We start from the raw sequence: 26,015 nt of genomic DNA on the forward strand, positions 1-26,015 counted from the left end.
TTTTTACCTTCCTCTGGATCAACTGTAGGTATAGGATTGTATATGGAGGTTTTTCATTTATTGGACTTGTGTCTTTTTTCAACTATGCCATGCCTCTTTAGGCAGCTCCCCCATGTAATAGAAGAACCCAAATACTTACATCTCCATCTGAAATAAATGTACCACTCCCTTGTAGAGCTAGGAGCACCACTGCTATTCAACAATAGGCTGTGTGAGATAAACACTGGGGTTTTTGCCTGCATGGGGCAGCTCGCTGGATTTTATTTAGAGAAGTGACGGTGTTCCTGTGATTGCAGCACCTGATAGTCATACAGGAAAACCTTGGTGTCTTTCACACATGGCACCTAAAAGAGAAGTAGGGCCAAAGCTTTGCTGGTACACCTCTCTTGTGGGTAACATGGGTGCATTTACTTTTGCTCTCCTGTGAACCAAAGATGGCGGACAGTAGGCTATTGATATAGGTGAAAATACTTTGGGTTTATTACTACTTTAAGTGAAAGCTTTTGTGCCCAGAGTTTAGCTTTAAGCAAACCTGAAACATTTAGAATTTATTTTTGTTGGGATAGTATGCTTTCAGATTCTCTAAGATGGGGCGCCTTTCTTGGTGAAAGTGGACAGTGGAAGGCCCTGCAGGACTTTGGAGAACAATATGAAGTGGTATCAAAATGTTTTGAGACTAGTTTTGTAACAAGCCCACAGATGACAGCACGAGGCTGCATGCACAATCAAAGGGAACACTGACCTTCAAAAGTCAGTGTGCCAAAAGATATCGTCCTGTGTACATCGGGAACTGGTGCTATTCTGAACATGAGCGTCACCACATCTGCTATTTCATAATGGACAGCAAGTTAGAACAAAGAGTAAACGAGAAATTCTGAGTGAAACTGGGCAAATTGCTGGATTTCAACAATGTTGTCAAAACAGTGACCTCAGTGTTGGATCTTCATCTTCGGGAAGAGGGCATTTTTGGAGGTTGAGCTTGTTGAAGGACCTCCTGATCTCTTGTCATATTCCAATGATGTTCTTCCACTCTTGAAGCACGTGTGTCACTCAAAACACCTTGAATGACTCATTGCAGCATCACCGTAAACTTGCCAAATCATGTCAAACATCTCTGTGGCAGATTTGCTCAGTTTCACGCAGTATTGATCTTTGTTCTAACTTGCTGTCCATGATCAAATAGCAGACGTGGTAATGCACGTGGTCAGAATAGGACCAGTTGCACATCTCCCAATATACACAGGACAATGTCTTTTGGCACACTGACTTATAAAGGTCAGTGATGCCTGTGACTGTGCATGCAGCCTTGTGCTGCCATCTGCTGACGTGCTACAAAACTAGTCTCATAACTCTTTGATACCACCTTGTATTCACCTTTATAAGGGGACATTTGATAAGGTGGATTAATGCTTCTTTCCCCATTGACTTTGTTTTTTTGGACTTTCCACTGATTGGACATAAATGTGGTTTTCCTTAAAGTGGTTGTAAACTTTTACATATACTCAGTGCAGTGACTGGTCTCCGGTAGTACACAGAGATGAACAAATCCTCCTACACAAGTTGTACCTGTCAATCGGCAGTCTTTTCTTTTCTACATCCATTCAAAGTGCTGACTTTATAAAGCTTGTTGAAAGTTCCAAAAAGAAGGAGGCGGAGAGCTGAAATTACAGGAGGAGGAGATCTCTGAGAGCTGATTGGAGGGATGGGACACAACCCCCTCCACAAAGCTCACAGGAACAGAGCTGAGGCTGTCAATCTGCTGAAGATCCCACCCCTGTCACCATTTTTCTCTTGGTGCCAGGAAAACCTGTCAGAAGTGATTCATGCAGATAGCAGAGGAATGAAGCAGCAGACAGAAATGACACTTAGTGCTCTTATTTGGAACAAGTACACACTATAGAGGGATATGCTTTGTTCATTTTTCATGTCAGACGTTTACAGCCACGTAACCCCTTTTTTGATATACTGCACTGTGCAGTGGTTATAGGCAGGTGTGCAAAAATGTTTTAACTGAAGAATACGTTCATAAATAGAAGCGTTAATAGTTTATTTTTATCGATTAACAAAATGGACAGTAAAGGAACAGAAGGGAAATCCAAATCAAATCAATATATGGTGTGACCACTCTTTGCTTTCAAAAAAGCATCAATGCTTCTAGTTATACTTGCGCATAGTTTTTGAAGGAACTCAGCAGGTAGCTTGTTCCAAACTTCTTGGAGAACTAACCACAGATTTTCTGTGGATGTAGGTTGCCTCAAATCTTCCTGTCTTTTCATGGAATCCCAGACTCTATAACATTGACATCAGGGCTCTGACATCAGGGCTCCTGTCCTGAAACCATCACATCCAGGACAGGGGGTTCTTCTTTACACTGAAGATAGTTCTTAATGACATCGGCTGTATGTTTGGGGTTGTTGTCCTGCTGCAGAATACATTTGGGGCCACAAACCTCCCTGATGAGATGGCATGATGGATAAGTATCAGCCTGTATTTCTCAGCATTGAGGACACAATTGATCCTGACCAAATCTCCAATTCCATTTGCAGAAATCCAGCCACAAACTTGCAGGGAACCTCCACCATGCTTCACTGTTGCCTTATCCAGACCTTCACAAAATGTTTTCTGCTACAGAGAACATTTTCAGATTTTGCCTCATCAGTCCAGAGCACCTGCTGCCATTTTACTGCACCCCGGTTCCTATGTTTTTGTCCATAGTTGAGTCTCTTCACCTTGTTTCCACAAAAGAGGTTTGGCTTTTTGGCCATGAAGACCATGTCTGGCCAGAATTCTCTGGACAGTAGGTGGGTGTACCTGGTTCCCACTGGTTTCCACCAGTGCTTTGTTGATGGCACTGTTGGACATCTTCTGATGTGGAAGGGAAGCATGGTGTGTCTTTCATTTGCTGCATTAAGGCAGTAGTAAAATGTAGTAGTAAATGAATATCTCCTAAATGTGCACTGATCAGCAACCGGTGACATCACCGGTGCATGTGCTCTGAAGAAACAGCATACTTGTGGCATTCCTTCAGAGCTGTGTGCCATGGCCATGACATCATCGCGGCTCGGCCAGTCGGGTGGCCACAGCCCAGGAACCGGGAAGGAAGACCAGGTGAAGATGGAAGCTTTTGCAGCGGTGACATCACGCCGCTGGAGGGCTTCATAAGTCCATCATAATTTACTAGTAATGCAAAGCACATTATAACTTTGCCTTGCAGGGGAAAACTTTTTTTTTTTTTTTTTCAGTTTACTACCACTTTAAGTTTCCTTGGCTGATCACTGCATCTACAGTCCTCAGCGTTTCTTTGTGCTTCTTCAAAAGAGCTTGATAAGGTGAACTTAATTTGATTTAGATTTTTCTTCTGTTCGCTCACTTTGCATTATGAAAATTGATACAAATAAGTAATTAAAAAAAAATATATATATATATATTTGAAGTAATTCTTACTTTACAGCATTTCTTCACACCTGCCTATGACCTTTGCACAATACTATATATTTAAATTTTATATGTTAAGAATTTCCAGCTGTTTGACTCCCTCTTTAATATCCCTTTTCCAGAAATGTATGGATAGCCGCACCCAATAATGATTTTATAATCATGCTCTGATGCTATGCTATTCCAGTAGGTGTTTTTTTTTTATGTCTGATTATCTCACAAGTTTGTATTTATGTAAATGTCCAGCTCTCGTATTCTTCCTGAAGAAGTAGTACTGTAGAATAAGAAACATGTCAAATTTTTATATATCCCTGCTTCAGTGATTTCCAGTGCAATCAGGAAACAATGTGGTAAAGATCAGGGCAATACACTGTAGAGTTCATAAATATATAGTACAATTACATGGTAGCTGTTAAAATCTAAGACCTCCTGTGTTCTGGTATGCATCATTTTCTTTTTTATATATGGATTGTTCTTAACCACTAGCCTACTGGACACTTTTACCCCCTTCCTGCCCAGGCCAATTTTAAGCTTTCAGCTTTAAGCTTTTCATGCAACACTGTGCCCATATGAAATGTTTATAATTTTTTTTTCACATAAACAGAGCTTTCTTTTGGTGGTATTTAATCACCACTGGGTGTTTTATTTTTTGCACTATAAACGAACAAAGGTTTTCTTTGTTTCTATTATAAATTTTTGGAAACAGGTAATTTTTCTCCTTCACTGATGGGCATTGATGAGGAAGCACTGATGATGCTGTACTGATGGGCACTGATAGGTGGCAATGATGGGAACTGATAGGCGGCACTGATGGGCACTAATAGGTAGCACTGAAGGGCACTGACTGGCAGCACTGATGGGCACAGATTGGCAGCACTGTTGGGCACTTTTGGGGCTGCACTGATAATCAGTGCCCTGATTATCAGTGCAGATGTCTGCTTTGACAGTTGCTGGTTACTGGCAGTACTTTCCTCACGCTGTGACATGCTTCATAAAAGGTCGATTTTGTTTTCCAATCGATCTCTTCCTATGGGATTAATTGATCTACAATTAACAACCCATTTGAATGATATGCCACACATAGGGAAGAGGATTTTGAAGTATAGTTAAAGAGTATGTAAATCCAACATTTCATATTCCTGATATGTATCTATTAGTAAAGTTGAATAGACTCAATGTCAGATAACTAGAATTTGTAAGTGCAACCTATCACAAACTTAACGAATATGTAAACCCAACATTTCATACTCATGATATGTGCCTTCTGTACCATGTACTTGTATGAAGAAAGTCTCCTGTTCTCTTTGTATTGCTTCCTTTGTGTGCAATCCCTGGTGTTCCAGCCAGTCCCTCTGCTTTCCTATTAAAAACTGACCACACTAGGCATGAAAATGCAGCGTGGTCAGTACTCTAGCTGTGCTGGGAACTCGATGTGCTCTCCTCCAATGATTAGACTTGCCCTGATACACCCCCTCCCCCCCCACACACACACAGCCATTCACTGGGAAGCCCAGTGTGCTACTGTTTCTTCTCTCCCCACCTCTCTATGCAGCTGAAAACAGAGGGAATGTGAACACTTAAAAAAAGGGGAAAAAAGGGTATTTATACTGTTTTTATACCTGTACACAAATGTTTTACCTTTCATTTCTATTTTAAACTGAATGGGTTGTTTTACAAGGTGTGGGTTTACATCTACTTTAAGATCTAATCGTAATTTGTGATGATAGGTTATTGATCACACCTCTGTTTCCACCGTGTAATCTCATAAACTGACTGATCGAAATCTGGTCGTATTTATGAATTATTTTGTCAATGAAAAATAATCCTTTCCTGATTTTCAGCCTTGGCCGATCAACTCCAGTTTGATCAAATGCAATCTAAATTGAGTGTAAATTGATTAGAAGGGAAGTTATGGCTATTCAGTTGTTTGCCGATTCAATTGTTTGGAAAATAAAACTGAAGTGTTTGTAGAGGGAAAAAAAATAAACAAATAAATAATTGTCAATAAATAAAAATAGTCAATGTATTGTAACATTTTACTGTTTTTTCTGGAATGTTGCACATTTGGACATGGACTGTAGGGATGGGCTTCATGTTTGAGTCGAACCTTAGTTCGACTTGAAGATGGGCTGTTCGTGTGCTTGGTGAACACATGAACGGCACAGGTGTTTGCCTTCCGCACCCCACAATGCACTGTGCCCTGACAGTGCATTGTGATTAGTCAAAGTAATGCCCCTGACCACAGGTGAACCCCTCCTCCTTGTGAGGTCATTACGGTATTTAAGAACTGTCATTGGGGTGGAGCTGTCAGATCGCAGGAGCTGGCGTCATGAGCTGAGCGTTTTTTTTTTTCTTTTTTCGGGTAGTGGCGGTGGTGGGCATCTTAATTGATGTTGGATTTACTTTGGGGGACATTTTTTAAATTTTTGTTTTTAATAAAGGACTTGTCAAAGACTGTCTCCTGTCTTTTTTTACACTACACTTTTTATTTGTGAATGAGTATGGGGTACCATGTATCGCATACTCATTCAAATGGGGGGAAGGGCAGGATCTAGGGGCCCCCTTGTTAAGCCCCCAACCCGCAGACCCCCACAACCACAGGCCACGGTTGTGTGAAAGAGGTGGGGACAAGGTGCTTCGGGGGCCCCAAAGCACCCCCCCATACTAAGGCCATGTGGCCTGGTATGGTTCGGGGCGGGGCGATCCCTCACTCATCTCCCCCCCTTTTCTGACCTGCCGGGCTGCATGCTCTGATAAAGGTCTGGTATGGATTTTGGGGGGACCCCCATGCCATTTTTTTTTATTTTGGGGGGGTTCCCTTAAAAATCCATACCAGACCTGAAGGGCTTGGTATGGATGTGAGGGGGGACCCCACGCCGTTTTAAAAAAAAAAAATGTATTTTTGGGCAATGCTGACAATTCGTTTTACATTCAGCTGTGACAGCTGAAACATGAATGAATATTTCACTACTAAAATACCGCATGACCTCATAATAGAACTCGGTATTTTAGTAACTGAGCGGTATCTTGTCACATACTCAGATGCGGTAAGATACCGCTCAGTAAATTGTTTGGTTTGTGTTCAAAGTTCACGGTCGAACATTCTGTAGGTTCGGATGTTCGACCGCGAACTGAACAAGGAGGTGTCCGGCCCATCACTAATGGAGTGTACTTTTGCATTTCTTTAAATAAAAAAAACACTGAATGTGAAAAAAGAATAAACAAAACTATGACAGCCGTAAAGAATATAAGCAGTATTAGGAGGTGGATATTGGGTGAGCGAATTTGTTGGCAGGTCCTGAATGGTCGCCTGTTTTTGCAGCGTTCAGTAAACTTTTGTACAGAGTTGTGATGTGTCTGATCTCCCCCAGGACTTGGGGAGGGAGGGAGAGTGAACTTTGCCCAGACTAAGCAGTACATTTCCTCCACCCAGGTCCTGCCTAGACTCCAGCCTGGCTGTCACCTACTGGCTGGTGTTGGAGGAGTGTTTAGACACAGGAGCCTATGGGTGATGGAAGAACATAGTCCACACCCAGATCCTGTAAGTTAAAGGATATATATATACAGTAATGTGATGAGCTCTGCCCTGCCACTCACAGGATCCTGACTGCTCAGTGCCAACACACCAGTAAGTGCATCTAAGGGGTTAAAATTCTCTGCAGATCATACACAGGGCAATTTTCAGGCAGCAAATCGGTCGCTTCAATTTAACCAACCACAGCATTAAGAGTTTCACACTTCTGACAGTTCTTGGTGGTAGGTGGCTTTGATCCATGCGGTCAGTTCCCTTATGGAACACAACTGCCATTTGTCATATGTTCAGATCTGATCTATTAGAAGTTTATAATCTGAGCTTTAGGAGCCTGGAGCAATGCTCTGAAGAGTTTGGGAGATGACTATGTGTTTGTATGACTTTAGATTGTAAGCTCCTTGGAGCAGGCATGGATGTGAATAATGTATCTGCATATGCAAAGCGCCAAAGATTTTGCCAGCATGATATGAATCAATGTTCTGCAGAATTTTGGAAGGCTGTAGAGGCACTGCAGGGCTTTTTGGGGCTGGAGCAATGCTCTGCACGTGTAATGCATTCCAGGGCTGTTCAGATGAGCTCTGCGGTTCTGAAATGTTGACTTATTTAGCTCCAGGTGTGCTACAGTTCAGACTATAAAATCTATAGAGCTGTGGGGAAACGAGTGACGCTCTGCATCCTTTTCAGAAAAGAGTGCAATACTCTGCAGCAGATAAAGCCTGAAACGGCACTCTGTATCTCTTTGGGAGCAATGCTCTGCAGCTTTGGAAATAAGAATGCTCTTTGAAGAAGGGAGTAGTACATGCTTATCTCATTGGCAGGCTGGAGAAATGCCCTGCAGCTGTTGAAACCTGGAGCCCACCCTGCTGCTGTTTGGAATATTTGAGCAATGCTCTGTTACTTTTTGAGATCAATAGAATGCTCTGCAGGTGTTGAGAACTCCAGCTAAAGGTTGTAGCAATGCTCTGCAGCTTATTGGTAGAAGGGAGCAATGTGCTGCAACAGATGCGGGTGAGAGTATTATGTTTGCATCTATTACAAGCTGTAGCAATGCTCTACATATCTTTGGATGAGAGTAATGCTCTGCAGATGTTAGATATAAGAGACATGCTCTGAGTAAAGGGAGTACTGCTACTTTTTTTAAGCAATGCTCTGGAGCTCTTTGGAAACATTGCTGTGCAACATCTGTATAATTTGCATCTGTTGGGGGCTGTATTTATTTCAGGTACTTATATAGCGCTGTCAATTTACGCAGCGCTTTACATATATATTGTACATTCACATGAGTCCCTAACCCTCAAGGGGCGTACAATCTAAAGTCCCAAACTTACATTCATACATACACATACTAGGGACAATTTAGACAGGAGCCAATTCACCTACCCACATGTCTTTGGAGTGTGGGAGGAAACTGGAGTACCCGGAGGAAACTAATGCAGTCACAGGGAGAACAAGCAAACTCAAGGCAGGTGGTGGCATGGTTGGGATTCGAAGCAATGACCCTAGTATTGCCAGGCGGAAGTGCTAACCATTTAGCCACTGTGCTGCCCGCTTTGCAGCTCATTGGAAGAAGGGTGCAATGATCTGCAATTCTTTGGAAGAGAGCAGTAATGTTCTACATTGGTTTTCCAGTTGTTTGAACAAGGTTTGGAAGTTCTGCAGATATTGCTGTGCAGAGCATTGTGTAGTGTAGTACAGTTCATGGTTGAGATGTTCTGCAGAGATCACACACTGGGAAGGAGGGGGTGTGACACAGAACTGCTGCTCTGAGGATGGGCAGACCTTTTAGTGGTAGTTATGGCCATTACTTCTGATAGTTATGTAAATATCCTATTGTGAAATGGCTTGTTTCATGGAGTGTGTGTGTTTATCTTTGTCCGTGTTTGCAAAAGACTGTAGAAGACATTCAGCATCTACTAAGTCCAAGAAGTACTTATATATAGCTATTGAAGGATCAGTACACAATATATATATGGCTTTTTTTCTCAGAAAATAGGTGCCGGAACTCAACCACGACCCTCCCAAAATCCTCCCCCCCCAACACACACACCCTCCAAACCAGTTCAGGGGTGCACTGCATGGAGTGCAGAGTTCAGGGGCGTGGTGCATACAGAGTTCAGGGGCGCGGTGCATACAGAGTTCAGGGGCGCTGTGCATACAGAGTTCAGGGGCGCTGTGCATACAGAGTTCAGGGGTGCGCTGCACACAGAGTGCAGAGTTCAGGGGTGCGCTGCACACAGAGTGCAGAGTTCAGGGGTGCGCTGCACACAGAGTGCAGAGTTCAGGGGTGCACTTCACACAGAGTGCAGGGTTCAGGGGTGCACTGCACACAGAGTGCAGGGTTCAGGGGTGCACTGCATGGAGTGCAGAGTTCAGGGGCGCGGTGCATACAGAGTTCAGGGGTGCGCTGCACACAGAGTGCAGAGTTCAGGGGTGCACTGCACACAGAGTGCAGCATTCAGGGATGCGCTATACACAAAGTGCAGAGTTCAGGGGTGTGCTGCACACAGAGTGCAGAGTTCAGGGGTGCGCTGCACACAGAGTGCAGAGTTCAGGGGTGCGCTGCACACAGAGTGCAGAGTTCAGGGGTGCACTTCACACAGAGTGCAGGGTTCAGGGGTGCACTGCACACAGAGTGCAGGGTTCAGGGGTGCACTGCATGGAGTGCAGAGTTCAGGGGCGCGGTGCATACAGAGTTCAGGGGTGCGCTGCACACAGAGTGCAGAGTTCAGGGGTGCACTGCACACAGAGTGCAGCATTCAGGGATGCGCTATACACAAAGTGCAGAGTTCAGGGGTGTGCTGCACACAGAGTGCAGAGTTCAGGGGTGTGCTGCACACAGAGTGCAGGGTTCAGGGGTGTGCTGCACACAGAGTGCAGGGTTCAGGGGTGCACTGCATGGAGTGAAGAGTTCAGTGGCGCGGTGCATAGAGTTCAGGGGCGCAGTGCATACAGAGTTCAGGGGTGTGCTTCTTACAGATTGCAGAGTTGAAAAGCATGTGATAGGTTGCACTTAGAAATTCTGGTTATCTGATATTGAGTCTACCCAACTTTACTAATGGATACACATATAATCTAAATCTCAAGACAAACATGAAAATGTAGAAATCAAAGTGCGAGAACTTCCTGCGCTAAGAATGGGGCCCTATTTACCAAGCAGCTGACACAAAACTCCTTACCAAGATGAGTGAATACATATAAATATAAAGTGCAGCGCTCTCCCTAAACTAATTATATATAGATATAAATATAAAGTGCACACTTGACTGAAAAGTGCTCTACATAATAACACAAAATACTAAACATATGTGTAAAAATGGTGCATTTACAAATATGTGCATAAGCAAAAAATTGTGCAAACCGTGTGCTTCAAAATGAGAATAAAGTGCAATCAAAAATGAGAATAAAGTGCAATAAAAATCACTCCAATCATCAATTATAAATAATGATACATCCAAAGTAAGATAAAGTGTCCAAATGCAACAAAAAGACTAACAATCTTCATGCATGTGTCACACGTGTCCACACTGTGTGAATGCAAACTTTGGCCGTGATGGCTCCTCACCTCCTTGCCAAGACCCTACAGGGTCAGCTCGCTTTACAACAGGACACCCTTTAGATGACTCATCAGGACCTTCCCCGCCTCTTACACTCTAATAGCGATCTCCTCCTCGGTTCATATACAAACAAAAACTCACATAGTGTAATCCTGTTTATTAGGTCAGTAGATATATAGTAAAATTGCCCACTCACATTTAAAATCGTCTTGTAACAAGCCTTCAGTACCCCATGCTATGAATCTCCTGCATGGGTATATGAATACAGGGGTTTCAAATATGGCCACCACGCCGGAAATTACGTCACCGCGCTCCCAGAATCCTCCTCGCGTTCCGACGCGTTGCGTCACGGTAACACGTGACTTCCTCAGGGTTCATGAAATGTTGAAACATGAAAATGTTGTATTTAAAGCCCAACTCAACACTCAAGCCATTTCTTTAGTTTTGGATGGCGTAGCAATTTGATGGTGGAAAGATTTGGTGTCCTTACAAAAATAAATGGGCAAATACCCAATATGTAAGCTCAATGCAAGAGTACAACAATTGTCTGTGTGCATTACAAAAAAAGTTTTCAGAATGACACAAATATTGATTTTCACAAAGTCTGCTGCTTCAATGTTTTTAGGTCTTTATGTCAGATGTTACTATGGTATACTGAAGTAGAATTACAAGCATTTCAGAAGTGTGTATTCCTGTGTCTCTAGCACCCCAGTGTTCCTAAAGACTCTCACTCTTGTGCTTCTGTGATCCCAGAGCTCCAGTACTCCCAGAGACTCTAACTCTTGTGTTCCTGTGATCCTAGCACCCCATTGTTTCTGGAGACCCCCGTTCCTGTGATCCCAGCACCCAGATCCCAGCAACTTTCTGCAGTCCTTGACCCTGTTGTTTGTTTCCACTGTGCTCCTCACTCTTCAGTATCAGTGCTTAATGCTTAGATGCTGCCTATTTGGGTGAGTCAGAGGGCCACAACCTTGGAAATGTCCTTTAGCAAAGGCCATCAGCTCTTGCTTGGTACTCGGTAAAATAACAGACAACTGCTTAGACGTGGCCTTTTTTTAGGGCTCTAATTTCTGCTGAACACACAGGGACTCTGGGTCCAGTTCCTTCCAAATCCCTGGAATATGCTGTATTGCTAGTATCCAGTGTTACTCTTGTCACATCAGCTCCTGCTGTAACTTAGTGTCTCTACAAGAGTCCCCACTGTCTCTTCAGGTTTCCAGATTATTGTCCACTACTCCATGCCCAAGCTTCCAGTGTCCCTTGATGCCCTTGGGATGCCTCTCTTCTCAAAGATTCCCAGTGTCTCACCTAGTTTTCAGATTGCTGTCCACCACTCCATGACCTAAGCCTCTAATGTTTCCTGGTGCCCTTGGGGTACCCCTCTTTTTCAAGAGTTCCAGTGTCTCATCGAGTTTTCAAATTATTTCCACCACTCCATGACCCTAGCCTCCAGTGTTCCCTGGTGCTCTTGGGTTGCCTCTCTTCTCCAAGAGTCCCAGTGTTTCATCGGGCTTCCAGATTGCTGTCCATCACTCCAAGGCCCAAGCCTCCAGTATCCCCTGGTGCCCTTGGCCTACCTCTTAGTATCTCTTCTGAGACCTGAGCCTCCACTCAGCATGAGTTAGACTTTCCTGATTCCTGGTCAGTCCAGATCCTAGCAGGTGTGGACTCCTGTCTGTGACACACATAGCAATTTGATTATTTGGTGATTTGAGTAATCACAAATTTGATTGGACAGTGTACTGTAAAATTCCTATTGACTGAACAATGGATGTACTTGTTGGAGCTGCCTTTTTAAATGTTTCCTTTTTCTATTTACCTAGACCAGCCATAATGTCTCAGTTCCCAGCACTCACCAACGAAAAGAAGAAGGAACTTGCCGAGATTGCTCAGCGTATTGTTAAAGATGGCAGGGGAATACTGGCAGCAGATGAATCTGTGGGTAAGAATATTTTTTAAAGCAAATATATACTGCATACAGGTGAAACCGAAAAATTTGAATATCGTGCAAAAGTTCATTTATTTCAGTAATGCAACTTAAAAGGTGAAATTAATATATGAGATCGACTCATTACATGCAAAGCAATATAGTTCAAGCCGTGATTTGTCATAATTGTGATGATTATGGCTTACAGCTCATGAAAACCACAAATCCACAATCTCAGAAAATTAGAATATTGTGAAAAGGTGCAATATTCTAGGCTCAAAGTGTCCCACTCTAATCAGCTAATTAAGCCATAACACCTGCAAAGGGTTCCTGAGCCTTTAAATGGTCTCTCAGCCTGGTTCAGTAGGAATCGCAATCATGGGAAAGACTGCTGACCTGACAGTTGTGCAGAAAACCATCACTGACACCTTCCATAAGGAGGGAAAGCCTCAAAAGGTAATTGCAAAAGAAGTTGGATGTTCCCAAAGTGCTGTATCAAAGCACATTAATAGAAAGTTATGTGGAAGGGAAAAGTTTGGAAGAAAAGGGTGCACAAGCAGCAGGGATGACAGCAGCCTGGAGAGGATTGTCAGGAAAAGGCCATTTAAAAGTGTTGGGGACTTTCACAAGGAGTGGACTGAGGCTGGTGTCAGTGCATGGGGATGCTGACTTCATTTTCCAGTAGGACTTGGCACCTTCCCCACACTGCCAAAAGCAACAAAACCTGGTTCAATGACCGTGGGATTACTGTGCTTGATTGGCCAGCAAACTCACCTGACCTGAACCCCATAGTGAATCTATGAGGCATTGCTAAGAGAAAGATGAGAGACATGAGACCGAACAATGCAGAAGAGCTGAAGGCCGCTATTGAAGCATGCTGGTCTTCCATAACACCTCAGCAGTGCCACAGACTGATAGCTTCCATGCCATGCTGGATTGAGGCAGTAATTGCTGCAAAAGGGGCCCAAACCAAGTACTGAGTACATATGCATGCTTATACTTTTCAGAGGTCTGATATTGTTCTATGTACAATCCTTGTTTTATTGATTGCATGTAATATTCTAATTTTCTGAGATTGTGGATTTGGGGTTTTCATGAGCTGTAAGCCATAATCATCACATTTATGACAAATCACAGCTTGAAATATCTTGCTTTGCATGTAATGAGTCTATCTCATATATTAGTTTCACCTTTTAAGTTGCCTTACTGAAATAAATGAACTTTTGGACGATATTCTAATTTTTCGAGTTTCACCTGTACTGTCAATGTCTGCTTATTGCAAGGATAATCCTTTGGTTGCCAATCTGTTCATTGGTATACAGGAGTAAACGTGGCAGGCTTACAGCACTGCTGCTAAATGCGAGATAGGGGCTTAGCATTGTTACCGCGCTACAGGAAATATTATTATTATTGGCAAGATCTCCAGGTAAAAAACTTTGCAACAAAGTCACAGGAAATGATTTATTTAATAAAATTGCATACGTGAGACATGGTGCCAAACATGCTGAAAATAGATTTAAGGTTTAAATACTTTAAGCATCTCTTTTTTAACCTCAGTTGCACCTGTATGTGTGTGTGTGTATATATACTGTACATACATACATACATACATACATACATACATACTGTGAGAACTAGCACCAAGGGTAGAGCTTTTTAAGCACACAGTCACTCACTTGCTTCTTTTTTAAGTGCTGTTTTTGCCCAATTTTATTTAAAAGAAAGTTCCACATAACAGGTTTCCCACGCAGGGGTATCCACCATCAAGACAAACAAAATATTCAGCATCCTGGCTCTCTTTATCAGCCCTGCTGGTTAGCTTCTATTTGAATGGGTCTCCCAGACCACTGGCTAGTCCCAGCACACAGCGTTGGACTCCTTGAATGCACACAGCCTCCTTCCAAAATATGGCTTTTTACACACAGCTATCAGCCACTCACACACCGCTAGAAGCCCCTTGGTGCTCTGGCTTCCACCTCTCCTAGGTGGAGCCCTCCTGACTCCAGGCAATGACCTCCTGTCTGCCGAGGTGGAGCCCAGAACCCTGGTCCTGACTCTAGAAGAGAGCCATGCACACCTGACCAATCAGTATCCTGGCCATTCCCAAAACCTGGTGCCAGGATTGGAGATTTCATCTCTCCCAAATCACTTTGAAATCTCCAGGCTCCAGGTCCCAAAATGGACTTTACCAAGACATGAGGAAAGTGAAAAGCCACTTTCCTCTGCATCAGACAAGTACCCTGGAGCCCCTCAACCTGCCTTGTTGAGAATCCTGGGTGAAATATCCTTTTTATATCGTGACAGATAGCCACACTGTCACAATACATGTGTGTGTGTGTATGTATATATATATATATATATATATACATACATACACACATACACACATACACACACACACGCTTACCTGGCTATCTATACTCGACTTGCTGAAGAAGAAAATGTTTACAGAGCTCAGCAGCTGAAGCTCAAAATACACACAAAGTGAATGCGCCCTTTCCTTCCTGCTCCATATAACTGTGCGCAGATTTTAACATTGTTGTAAACCTCAGACATGAAATATGAGCATAGTATATCCCTCTATAGTGTGTACTTGTCTTAATCAAATGCACTAAGGCTGCATTCACACGTGTTTTTTAGCATTTTTTCAGGTGTTTTGTCACGCATTTGTATGCGCATATTTGTGTAGTGTTTTTAAAGTGTTTTTGAGCTTTGGTGTTTTCTTTGATAGCCAAAAGAGAAAAATATCATCTGTATCATCATTTGTTGCTAGGTTTTTCCGCTTCTTTAGCTTTTCCATCAGGTTTTTAAAAACAGTTTATTATTATTAATTTTTTTTGTTAGGATAAGGGGTTAGAGTTAAGGTTAGGTGTTGGATTAGGGGTTCAGGTTTGTGGTTAGAGTTAGGAGTTATGTGTTAGGGGTTAAGTTTAGGATTAGTGGGTTAGGTGTTAGAGTTGGGAGTTACAGTTAGGGGTTAGATTTTGGGGTTAGGGGTTAATATTTTATTTACTGCCTTTTTATTATTCATTATTATTTTTATTTTTTTTTGTTAGAGTTAGGGTGTTGATTTATTTTTTATTATTATTTTATTTATTTTTTTAGGGTTAGGGGTTAGCTAGTATTTATTTATTACTTATTATTCATTTAATAGTTATTTATGATTATATTTATTTATTTGTCTATTTATTTTATTTAACATTTATATATATATATATATATATATATATATATATATATATATATATATATACATTTTTTTCCCCCCGAACGGAAAAACGCTCCAAAACCGCCTGAACCGCACATTTCCATTCATTTCTATGGTAAAAATGCTCACAAACGTGCAAATCTGCCCGATTTGAGCAACAATAAAAGCTACAGAACTTATTTGAACTTCAGGTGTTTGGCTTCAGGCGACTTGGAATAGAGATATGAACCATCTAACTGATTTTGTTCTCCTGGAGCGTTTTGGAGCTTTGAGCTACAAATTGCTCAGGTGTAAATGCAGCCTTTGTGTTATTTCCCATTCCTCTTCTATAGGTATGAGTCATTTCTAAAGAAAAAAAAAATGGTGACAAGGGAGGGACCTCCTGCAGACTGACAGCCTCAGCTCTGTTCTGTTCATGTGTGCTGTGCGAATGGGGTGTGTCCCTTCCCTCCAATCAGCTCTCAGAGCTCTCCTTACTAAAATATAAATAATAAAGCGAGCGCTTCTCAATCTTGTAAGATCCCGCCCCCTGCTTTTCAGAGCTGAGAGATCCTGTGTAAATCCTGCACTTTGAATGGATGTAGGGGAAATATGGCTATAGATAAACAGGTACAATTTATGTAGGAGGATTTGTTCCATCTCTGTGTATTACCTGAGGTTAGTAACTTCACTGGATATATCTAAAGGTTTACAATTACTTTAAGTGACAGACTGAAAAGGAAAGAGTTACTGTTTTATAATCTCTTTAAAAAAAAAACACAATACCCTATGGAACTGATTGGAGCACACTGTTTCAAATGTTTAGTTTCTTACTTCATAAAAAAAAATAAAAATAAAAAAAAAATCCTCCTGCAAGTTAATGTTATGCATAGTATACTAGCACATTATGGTATACTTATCTTAAAACTAAGCCCTCCAGCAGTGCGCTGTCACCACTGCCAGGACTTCCATTTTCGCCCTCGGTTTTCCTTCCAGGTTTGCGTGTTCTGGGTGTATAAATGGCCGAGCCACGACGATACACACATGCGCAAGGGAATCATGGCCAAAGCACACAGCTCGAAAGTTATGACACGGGTATACCGTCCCTTCAGAGTGCATGTGCTGGTGATGTCATTGGCCGTATCACATGTGAATAAATCCTAAACAGTGCAAGTTTAGGAGATATTCACTGTACCTACAGGTAAATCTTATTATAGGCTTACCTGTAGGTACAACTTAAGAAGTGAACTTTACAACCACTTTAAGCATCACTTCAACAAACCCAGATTATTGTCTACTAAAGGTCCACCTTTTAAAATCCACATTTTTTTGTTCAGAAACCCTTTATTTTTCAGGGCTCTTGTGTTACTCTGGTTTATGGGAAACTGTCTTAACTATTCTCTGTCCAACACTGCCATTTAAGGGACCATGGGGAGTCGCCTGAAGCGCATTAATGTGGAGAACACAGAGGAGAACCGTCGCCTCTTCCGAAACCTTCTCTTCACTGCTGACTCCAAACTTAACCAAAGCATAGGAGGGGTCATCCTTTTCCATGAGACCCTGTACCAAAAATCCAGTGACGGAGTCCCCTTCTCCAAAATCCTGAAGGATCAGGGAATCGTTGTAGGAATCAAGGTCTGGTCTTCTTCATTTTAGTGGTGTCACCGTATGATCATTAATGTACAATCTTATGAATATTAAATCTGGGCTTTTATTTTGCAGGTAGACAAAGGCACTGCTCCCCTAGCAGGAACCGATGGAGAAACCACCACACAAGGTCAGATACTGGTGGTAACAACTCCTACTTGACTCTTAAGGCCAATACCTACCTGTTTCTCTAAAACCTACCTCCAGCCATTTTTTCATATTTTATGTGGGCAAGGGGTTAGCATTTCTGTCTGTGATATTTGGCAAGATTTTGCCTCACTTCCTGCCCCTGTGGCACCCATACTAGGAGTGAGCTTTTTCTTTGATTAAACACCCCTGACATGCACATTGTCCACCCTGAAGCAGTAGCTCTGAGCTCAGCATTTGAGAGCTCACTCCTGTAAGGCTTGGTTCACATCTAAGCATTTTGTGGTGCATTTTGTATTATGCAGAAACGCACTACAGTCCATTTAACTTGATTTCCTATGGGTGAAATTCACATCTCCATGTTTTCAACTGGTGTGATTTTTGGAAAGGTTCAGGATTTTTTTAAACAATGCGTTTTGGTTCAATAGATTTTGAAGGAGATGCTGCAGAAACGCATGTAGTGCATTTCTGATGCTTTTTTTTATGTGTTTTGCATCTTTAATTAGCAACAAGTTAGCCAAAAAAAACCCCCATAAAAATGCAAGACGCATAAAAAAAAAAAAGTCAGAAACGTATGCAAATACGCAAAATGCACAGCAAAAAGCACTGCAGAAGCAGATCAAACTCAAACTGCATAGGTGAAGTGAACATAGAAGGAGCTTTACGGCTCTAACACAGTCAGTGCAAAACAGGTTTAGGTACAGTATTTATTTTATTATTATTACAGGTACTTATATAGCGCCGTCAATTTATGCAGCACTTTACATACATATATATATATATATATATATATATTGTACATTCACATCAGTCCCTAACCCTCAAGGGGCGTACAATCTAAGGTCCCTAACTTACATTCATATATAAACATACCAGGACCAATTTAGACAGGAGCCAATTAACCTACCAGCATGTCTTTGGAGTGTGGGAGGAAACCGGAGAACATGCAAACTCCAGGTAGGTGGTGCTGTGGTTGGAATTCGAACCAATGACCCTAGTACTGCCAGGTGGAAGTGCTAAGCATTTAGTTTTGTTGTTTTAATTCCCAGATGTAACAGTACATAAGTGGCAGATTCACTTAACCAACAGTGCACCGTTTTCCATCAGCCATATTGGTAGCAGTCATCCTTTTTGTACTCTCCACTTCTCCATTGCAAACCTCTAGCTGTTATGTTTACAGGTCTGGATGGACTGTCCGAACGTTGCGCTCAGTACAAGAAGGACGGTGCTGACTTTGCCAAGTGGCGCTGTGTGCTGAAGATCTCAGAGCACGCACCCTCGAGCCTTTCAATCTACGAAAATGCCAACGTGTTGGCGCGGTATGCCAGCATTTGCCAGCAGGTGACTTAATTTTTTTCTAATGTATCTTTTAGGGTAGACCTGATGGTACCAAAGTGCACTTGTGATTTGGTACGTAGTAGACATCATACTGGTTAAGCCTTGTCTACAACTGCTTCAGCTTATAAATGTTAGTATGGAAACCAGTGTGTACAACAATTTGACGGCCAGCTTTAGTCAGCTTTCTAGAAGTCTAGTATAGTATGTAAAGTATGTTATGTAAACCCTCACCCTCTAACCCAGGGGTGTCAAATTCAGTTTAAAAAAGAAATTAAAGGAAAAACATTTGTGTATACTGTAGATATAAAAAAACATTCCCTGACCCTCCTGTCCCACAGGGGAAACCCAGGACTGAAGCCAGTGGTTCTGCCGGCTGATCATAGAGATAATCGAGGACCGGAACGTTTCCGATCATCTATATTGTCTAAGAAACCAGGAGCAACGACTATTTTGTCACTTCCAATTTTGGTCTAATGTAAACAGACTGTTATTGGCCTGTGAAAGCATCAGATCAAACCGATCTTGGTGTAATCTGATGCTTTGAAGGGCAGTGGAGACCCCAGATCTCACCATAAAGAGGACCTTTCACTGCTCCAGCTGTCACAAGGGAAGTTGCTTATCCCCTGTAATAGCCATAAAAGAATAGAGGCACTGTAAAAATAAATTTTTTAAAAAAATTAACGCGCCTCCGTTCCCCCATGCTTGCACGCAAAGGCGAACACATACGTAGGTCACGCACGCATATCTAAACAGTGTTCGCACCACACATGAAGTATCATTGTAAACATCAGAGTGAGAGCAATAATTCTAGCCCCAGACCTCCTGTGTAACTCTAAACTGGTGGCCTGTAAAGGCTTTTAAAGAGTTGACCTGTAGAGATTTTGTAAGTACTATAATTTTGCGCCATTCCACAAGCATGGGCAATTTTAAATAGATATCTATTTACTCAGCATACCATCACCTTTTATATTTTATCAAACAATTGGTTTGTATATTGTGTTTTTGTGCATTAAAATTTTTTTACCACTTGACAACCAGGCTATAGCCAAATGACGGCTACAGCGCAGTTGTCCAGTTCTGGGAGGGTGTCATATGATGTCCTCTCAGAAAGTGCCCTCCTGCGCGCCCCTAGTGTCTCGCACCCGGCGATCTCCATGATCGCTGTCTCCTACGGACACAGCTGATCACGTGATGTGGTAAAAGGCCAAACACAGTGGCCTTTTACCACGTGATCAACTGTATCCAATAACATAGCAGATCACCATGTAAATGCAGTTGCCGGTTGTGGGCTGCACTTTCCTCACACTGTCACAGCTGGTAGCTTAAGGCAATACCTGGACCCTACAGAGGTTGCACAGGCAGTCCAACTCCTCCAAGATGGCACATCAATACGTGCCATTGCCAGAAGGTTTGTTGTGTCTCCCAGCACAGTCTCAAGAGCATGGAGGAGATTTCAGGAGACAGGCAGTTATTCTAGGAGAGCTGGATAAGGCCGTAGAAGGTCCTTAACCCATCAGCAGGACTGGTATCTACTCCTTTGTGCAAGGAGGAACAGGATGAGCACTGCCAGAGCCCTACAAAATGACCTCCAGCAGGCCACTGGTGTGAATGTCTTTAACCAAGCAATCAGAAACAGACTTCATGAGGGTGGCCTGAGGGCCCGACGTCCTCTAGTGGGCCCTGTGTTCACTACCATTGATCGATTGGCATTTGCCATTGAACACCAGAATTGGCAGGTCCGCCACTGGTTCATCCTGAGCACATGTGACAGACGTGAAAGGATCTGGAGAAGCCGTGGAGAACGTTCTGCTGGCTGTAACATCGTTCAGCATGACCGTTTTGGGTCAGTGATGGTCTGGGGGGGCCTATCAATTGGGGGACTTACAGACCTCTACAGGCTAGACAATGGCACCCTGCCTGCCATTACGTATTGGGATGAAATCCTTGGACTCATTGTCAGACCCTATGCTGGTGTAGTGGGTCCTGGGTTCCTCCTGGTGCACGACCATGCCTGGCCTCATGTGGCGAGAGTATGCAGGCAGTTCCTGGAAGATGAAGGAATTAATACCATTGAATGGCTCCCATGCTCACCTGACCTAAATCCAATAGAACACCTTTGGGACATCATGTTTCAGTCCATCCGACGCTGCCAGGTTGCACCTCAGACTGTCCAGGAGCTCAGTGATGCCCTGGTCCAGATCTGGGAGGAAATACCCCAGGACACCATGCATCATCTCATTAGGAGCATGCATACAAGCCTGTGGGGGCCATACAAACTACCGAGCACCATTCTGAGTTGCTGCAATGACATTTCAGAAAAATGGACTAGCCTGCTGCATCATTTTTTCACTTTGATTTTTGGAGTGTCTTTCAATTCAGTCCTCTGTAGGTTGATATTTTTCATTTCCATCAAACAATGGGGCATCCTTACGTTCCTAACACATTACCCAGTCCATATCAGTATAGATATCCAGCATATTTTTCCCCATTGAGATCTGATATGTTTTCAAAGTATTCCTTGAATTTTTTTGAGCAGTGTGTGTGTGTGTGTGTGTGTGTGTGTGTGTGTGTATGTGTATATATATATATATATATATATATATATATATATAATATTTCGGGTTTATAAGTAATTTTCTAGCAAAAAAATTTTGATTTGTATGTATATGTGAGAAGTGTCAGAATTGGCCCGGTGTTGAAGTGGTTAAAATACTTAATTTTTGTGTCTACCTGCAATTTTTTAAGTTTCAAAAGGGGGCTGTTTAGTGTTTGCTGCAGTACTTATCAGTGCTGGGTTGGTGGTGTGATCTTTATTGAACCTGGTAGAGTTTCATGTCACACTCCTGCCTGTTTGGCACACAGAGGTTCTGTGCAGAACAAACAGAGCTGATTAAGCTGTTTTTTGCCTTTGCTCTGTGGCTGTCATTAACCCCATTAGGAATTCCAGTGAGAGCAAAAACAAAGGGCTTATCAGAGCCTAGATCACGATATGGTGCAGCTCTGTGCACAGTGCAATGTCTAAAATTCAGCAATAAACGGATTCTAATCTCATACTTTTTCTGGTTTACTTTTGTCTAGAGTAATATTTCCACTTCTACAGCTGGCCATAGATGGATGGGAATTTGTCCAGTTCAGCAGGGACCATCCAAACTTCAATCCATCTATGACCATTCCCGTTCGAGAGAAATCAGGCTAATGATCAACGTCTTTTGAACGGGACATTTGGTAAACTATTGTTCGATCAGCGCCTGCAGCCAACTGGCTGATCAGCGTATTCTGACAGTGGAGTAGTCCCCACTGTCAGAATACAGTAGCATCGCGGGGAGGATTGATCACCATGTATGAATATATAAGTGGTCCATACAGTGAAATCGGTGTAGAGTTATTCACTTTCAGGTCATTACAGAGAACAAGGGGGCACTCTTTACATCTGGAGGAAAGGGGGTCTGAACTCCACATACAATAAAGGCTTCTTCAAAGTAAGGATGCATTCACACTGCCTATGCTGTTATTTTTGAGAACCCTAGTGGGGGTTTCTGCAATTAAATACGAGAAAAAACCCCATTGAAAGCAATGGGAGGCTGCTGGCTCTTGCAGCTAATCACACCCACTCACATGTAATTGAATATGCTGTGAACACATGTAAGCGATTGGCTCTGGACGCAGGCAGTCTGCACCCAGGGCCGATCAGTCGCATGTGATCACATCATGAGTGATTGCATGTGAGTGGGTATGAGTAGATGCAAGAGCCAGCAGCCTTCCGTTGCTTTCAATGGGGCTGCCTCTGGCAGATAATCGCAGGACCACCGACTTGGGTTCTTGCATAGAAGTGCAGGCAGGATGCATTCACAAGTGTGAAAATGTAGAATAGACTCTCTCAAGAACTAGTTCTGGGCATCACAGTAGATTGTTTTAAAAAAGAGCTAAATGTGCATTCCTACATACACAAAATATAACTGGATATTAAAATTTTTAGGAAATAAAACCAGGGGTAGTTGATCCAGGGCATATCCGATTGCCTCCTGGGAGATCAGGAAGGAATTTTATTTCTTCCGCTGGAGCGAATTGGACCATGCTTTATTGGGGAAGGAGGGGGGTTGTTGGGTATAGGATTGTGTATATGGAGATTTTCTATTTATTTATTTTTTATATTGGTTGAGCTAGATGGACTTTTGTCTTTTTTGAACCTAACTAAGAGGGACATTCACATCAAATCGGGACTTTTGAGTTTCTATAATAAAATAACAACTTTCAAGAAGTGGAAACTGCATTCTTTTTTTTTTTACTTACTCCCCTGCTACATTTATACACATCCCATAGTTTAACTAATGCCTGGAAAGCTTTGGCATAGAAAGATTTGTCAGTACGCCTGAACCATCCTAGGACAGCCTTCTTCACTTCATCATCAGTGGTGAAACGCTGACCTCCAAGGAACTCTTTTATGGTTTCAAATAGGTGGAAATCACTCGGAGCAAGGTCTGGGCTGTTAGGGGGATGTGGTAATACCTCCCAGCCAAGTTGCTGTAATGTGCACATAGTGCGGTGAGCAGTATGAGCTCATGCATTGTCCTGGAGAAACAGGATGCCCTTTGTGATCAAACCAGGCCATATACTCTGCAGACGCATATGCAAATCACTCAGAATACTTCTGTGCCAGGCAAAAGCGGAAAGCTGTGTTGGTACCCAGCTTTCACTAACTTTTAGAAAATGCAAAAGTTTGTGAATGATTGTGTTCACAGTTTCCACAGAAAAATGATGCGTTGATTTACAGGATCAGGTGTTCCACATGCTGAATGTTCACAGGAATGACTGCTATGGGCTGGAAACCACCACTGCCAAGATCACACTGATGGGCATACGGCCATCTTTGAAACATTTACATCACATGTCCTACTGCGGTTGAGCGTCTCATCACTGTACTGTGCTTGAAGTCTTCTGTTGATATCCGTGGGTTTTACACCTTCTTTCACAAGAAACTTCATCACCACACGGTGTTCAATGCCTGCACTAACACTGTTGTCTGCCATCTTGATTATCAGTTTCTGGACTGGCCCGCAACATGTGCACTGCCTATCAGTAATAGGACACACTTGCCACTTACTACTACATGTAGTACCGCCACGCTAGCATCCCCTTTTATACATGAAAAATTCACAGTCCCAGTTTGACTTGAACTCCCCTCGTTCAGAATATGCAGCTTCTATAAATTATGTGCCTTTGCTATGTGACAGAATAGAGTATTTTATTAATAAGTTGTCAATGTATACTTCTTGCAGAATGGTCTTGTGCCAATCGTGGAACCTGAAATTCTGTCCGATGGATCACATGACCTCCAAAGATGCCAGTATGAAACAGAAAAGGTGAGAAGGCTTGAAGGTTCACCGGGCCCAAAGTGGTATTTCAGTCATAAGTGGAGTCTGTAAAACATTTACGCTCCTCGTGCTATTCCCAGTCCTATGTTATGTCCTCAAACATTCTGTGTATGCTCATCCATGCGTGCACACACTCCAGTACTGTATGGTACAAGCACATACATTAGTGCTCCAGGCTACCTGTGCTGATTGGTACTCTAATATATTTAACCTTGCCCTGTTATTGTTGCCTATTTGAGTCCATCTCTTCTATTTGCAGTCTTTTTCTAGTTTCTTGTGATTATCAGTTTTCTGATCCTCCTCTGCCTGCAATGACCTAGGTTATGCCTGAATATGCTTCATGGTTTCTTTTTGGCCCCCCATGTTCTGGTTCTGACCCCCTGGAGTCTGAGCTCTGGCCTGTCTCCAGCTTTCCTCTTGACTAATCCTTGTGCTGTGGCTATATCAACTAGCTGGCCATAATCAGGAATAAAATTCCTGGGGGTACCCTTTCATGTGTATAAAATGTCTTCAAAAGTTTGAAAAGCACTGTAAAGTAATTGGTTTGTAGTTCTGAAGTGTATGCCTCTTACATTTCTTGAGACCTTAATTGACAAGCTAGTTTTTTAGCGCCCGTTCACACCAATGCGATTTGAAAGTTCAAAATTGCATGACAATCACACCCTCTTTGTGCCTATGGAACCATTCAAACTGGTGCAGCACCGATTAAGAAAAGGGGTCCTGCAGGATTTTTGGCGATTTCATGTGCAGCTTGCATTGACAGCTATGCATGAAGCCTCACAAATGTCGTCAAACCGCATGTGAAATCACACTGACCTGCGGCTTTGAAATCGCGCTACAGCAGCTGAAGTAGCACAATTTCAAAGCCACTTCCGGCGAGAACCATAGCATAGACCCCGTTCACACCAATGCAATTTGTCATGGGACTTTACAGTTCAAAATCACATGATTAGTTGCACCCTATTTGTGCCTATGGAACCTTTCACATCGGAGAGACTCCGACTTGCACCGATTTTGAAAAGGGTTCCTGCATGATTTTTGGCTACTTCCTGCTTTCATTGACAGCCATGCATGAAGTCGCATAGATAAGCCGCACATGAAATCCCACTTACCGGCAGCTTTGAAATTTCATAGCCGCATTTGGTGTGAATCAGTTTGGTTCCTGCCAACCTCTGAGTCAATTGCCTTTTACTACACCTTAAACATTCCCACTCTCCCTGGTACATTCTCCAATGAAATTTAAATTGACACTTATTTGCCATTGAAATGCAAAATAATACGTTCACTAAGCTCCCTCTATTCTCCTGCAGTATATATTCACCTCCCATTGCTTCCTTGCCAGGACTGTAATAAAATACCCAAGTATAGGTTAGCATGTGAATCACTGTCCCTCTCCCATGTGACAGCACTGATGCCTCATGGTTGGCCAAGCACAGTCACTCTCACACCCTCTCAGAGCTCCATGTTGGGTAGTAGCTTACATAGGGCTTTCTTTACTCCAGTTCCAATGGCCAACAAATGGCCAGAAAAAGCAGCAGGGGAGTGATCCATTCTTTTACATGAGCAACTGCATGACTTTAATTAATTCCCTAGAAATAAAAAATCTTCTATTAACTCCCAGGACCTTTTATGTAAAAAAGTAGAGCAACCCTTTAAATAAAAATGGAGAAATGAATAGGTAAACATGAATAACGCTTTCCAAAAAAGAGAATATGGAGTGGACTGATTTTTTGAAGGGGACCTGCTGGATAGAAATACGGGAGCTGACTTAAAGGGTAACTCAACTTTCATGGGGAAAAAATGGCAAATCAAAAAAATAATAATATACCATATACAATTGCTACACAAGTCATAGTGCAACTGAGTGTTATTAAGA

General features: G+C 42.5%; 1 protein-coding gene across 1 annotated transcript in view; it reads left to right on the plus strand.

Annotated features, from left to right (window-relative positions):
• Nucleotides 1-6,966: 6,966 nt before the first annotated feature.
• LOC149431641 (fructose-bisphosphate aldolase B-like) overlaps nucleotides 6,967-26,015 on the plus strand; it is a 30,709-nt gene continuing 11,660 nt past the window's right edge. Inside the window, exons 1-6 of the mRNA XM_089665441.1 lie at nucleotides 6,967-7,063; nucleotides 12,345-12,463; nucleotides 17,059-17,270; nucleotides 17,358-17,412; nucleotides 18,610-18,770; nucleotides 24,044-24,127. Of these exons, the coding sequence (XP_089521567.1) occupies nucleotides 12,355-12,463; nucleotides 17,059-17,270; nucleotides 17,358-17,412; nucleotides 18,610-18,770; nucleotides 24,044-24,127 (621 nt within the window). The 5' untranslated portion in view covers nucleotides 6,967-7,063; nucleotides 12,345-12,354. The remainder of the gene's footprint in view (nucleotides 7,064-12,344; nucleotides 12,464-17,058; nucleotides 17,271-17,357; nucleotides 17,413-18,609; nucleotides 18,771-24,043; nucleotides 24,128-26,015) is intronic.

This window comes from Staurois parvus, unplaced genomic scaffold (assembly GCF_062004578.1).
Source record: "Staurois parvus isolate SC_StPar_1 unplaced genomic scaffold, SC_StPar_1.0 ptg002193l, whole genome shotgun sequence".
Lineage (NCBI taxonomy): Eukaryota > Metazoa > Chordata > Amphibia > Anura > Ranidae > Staurois > Staurois parvus.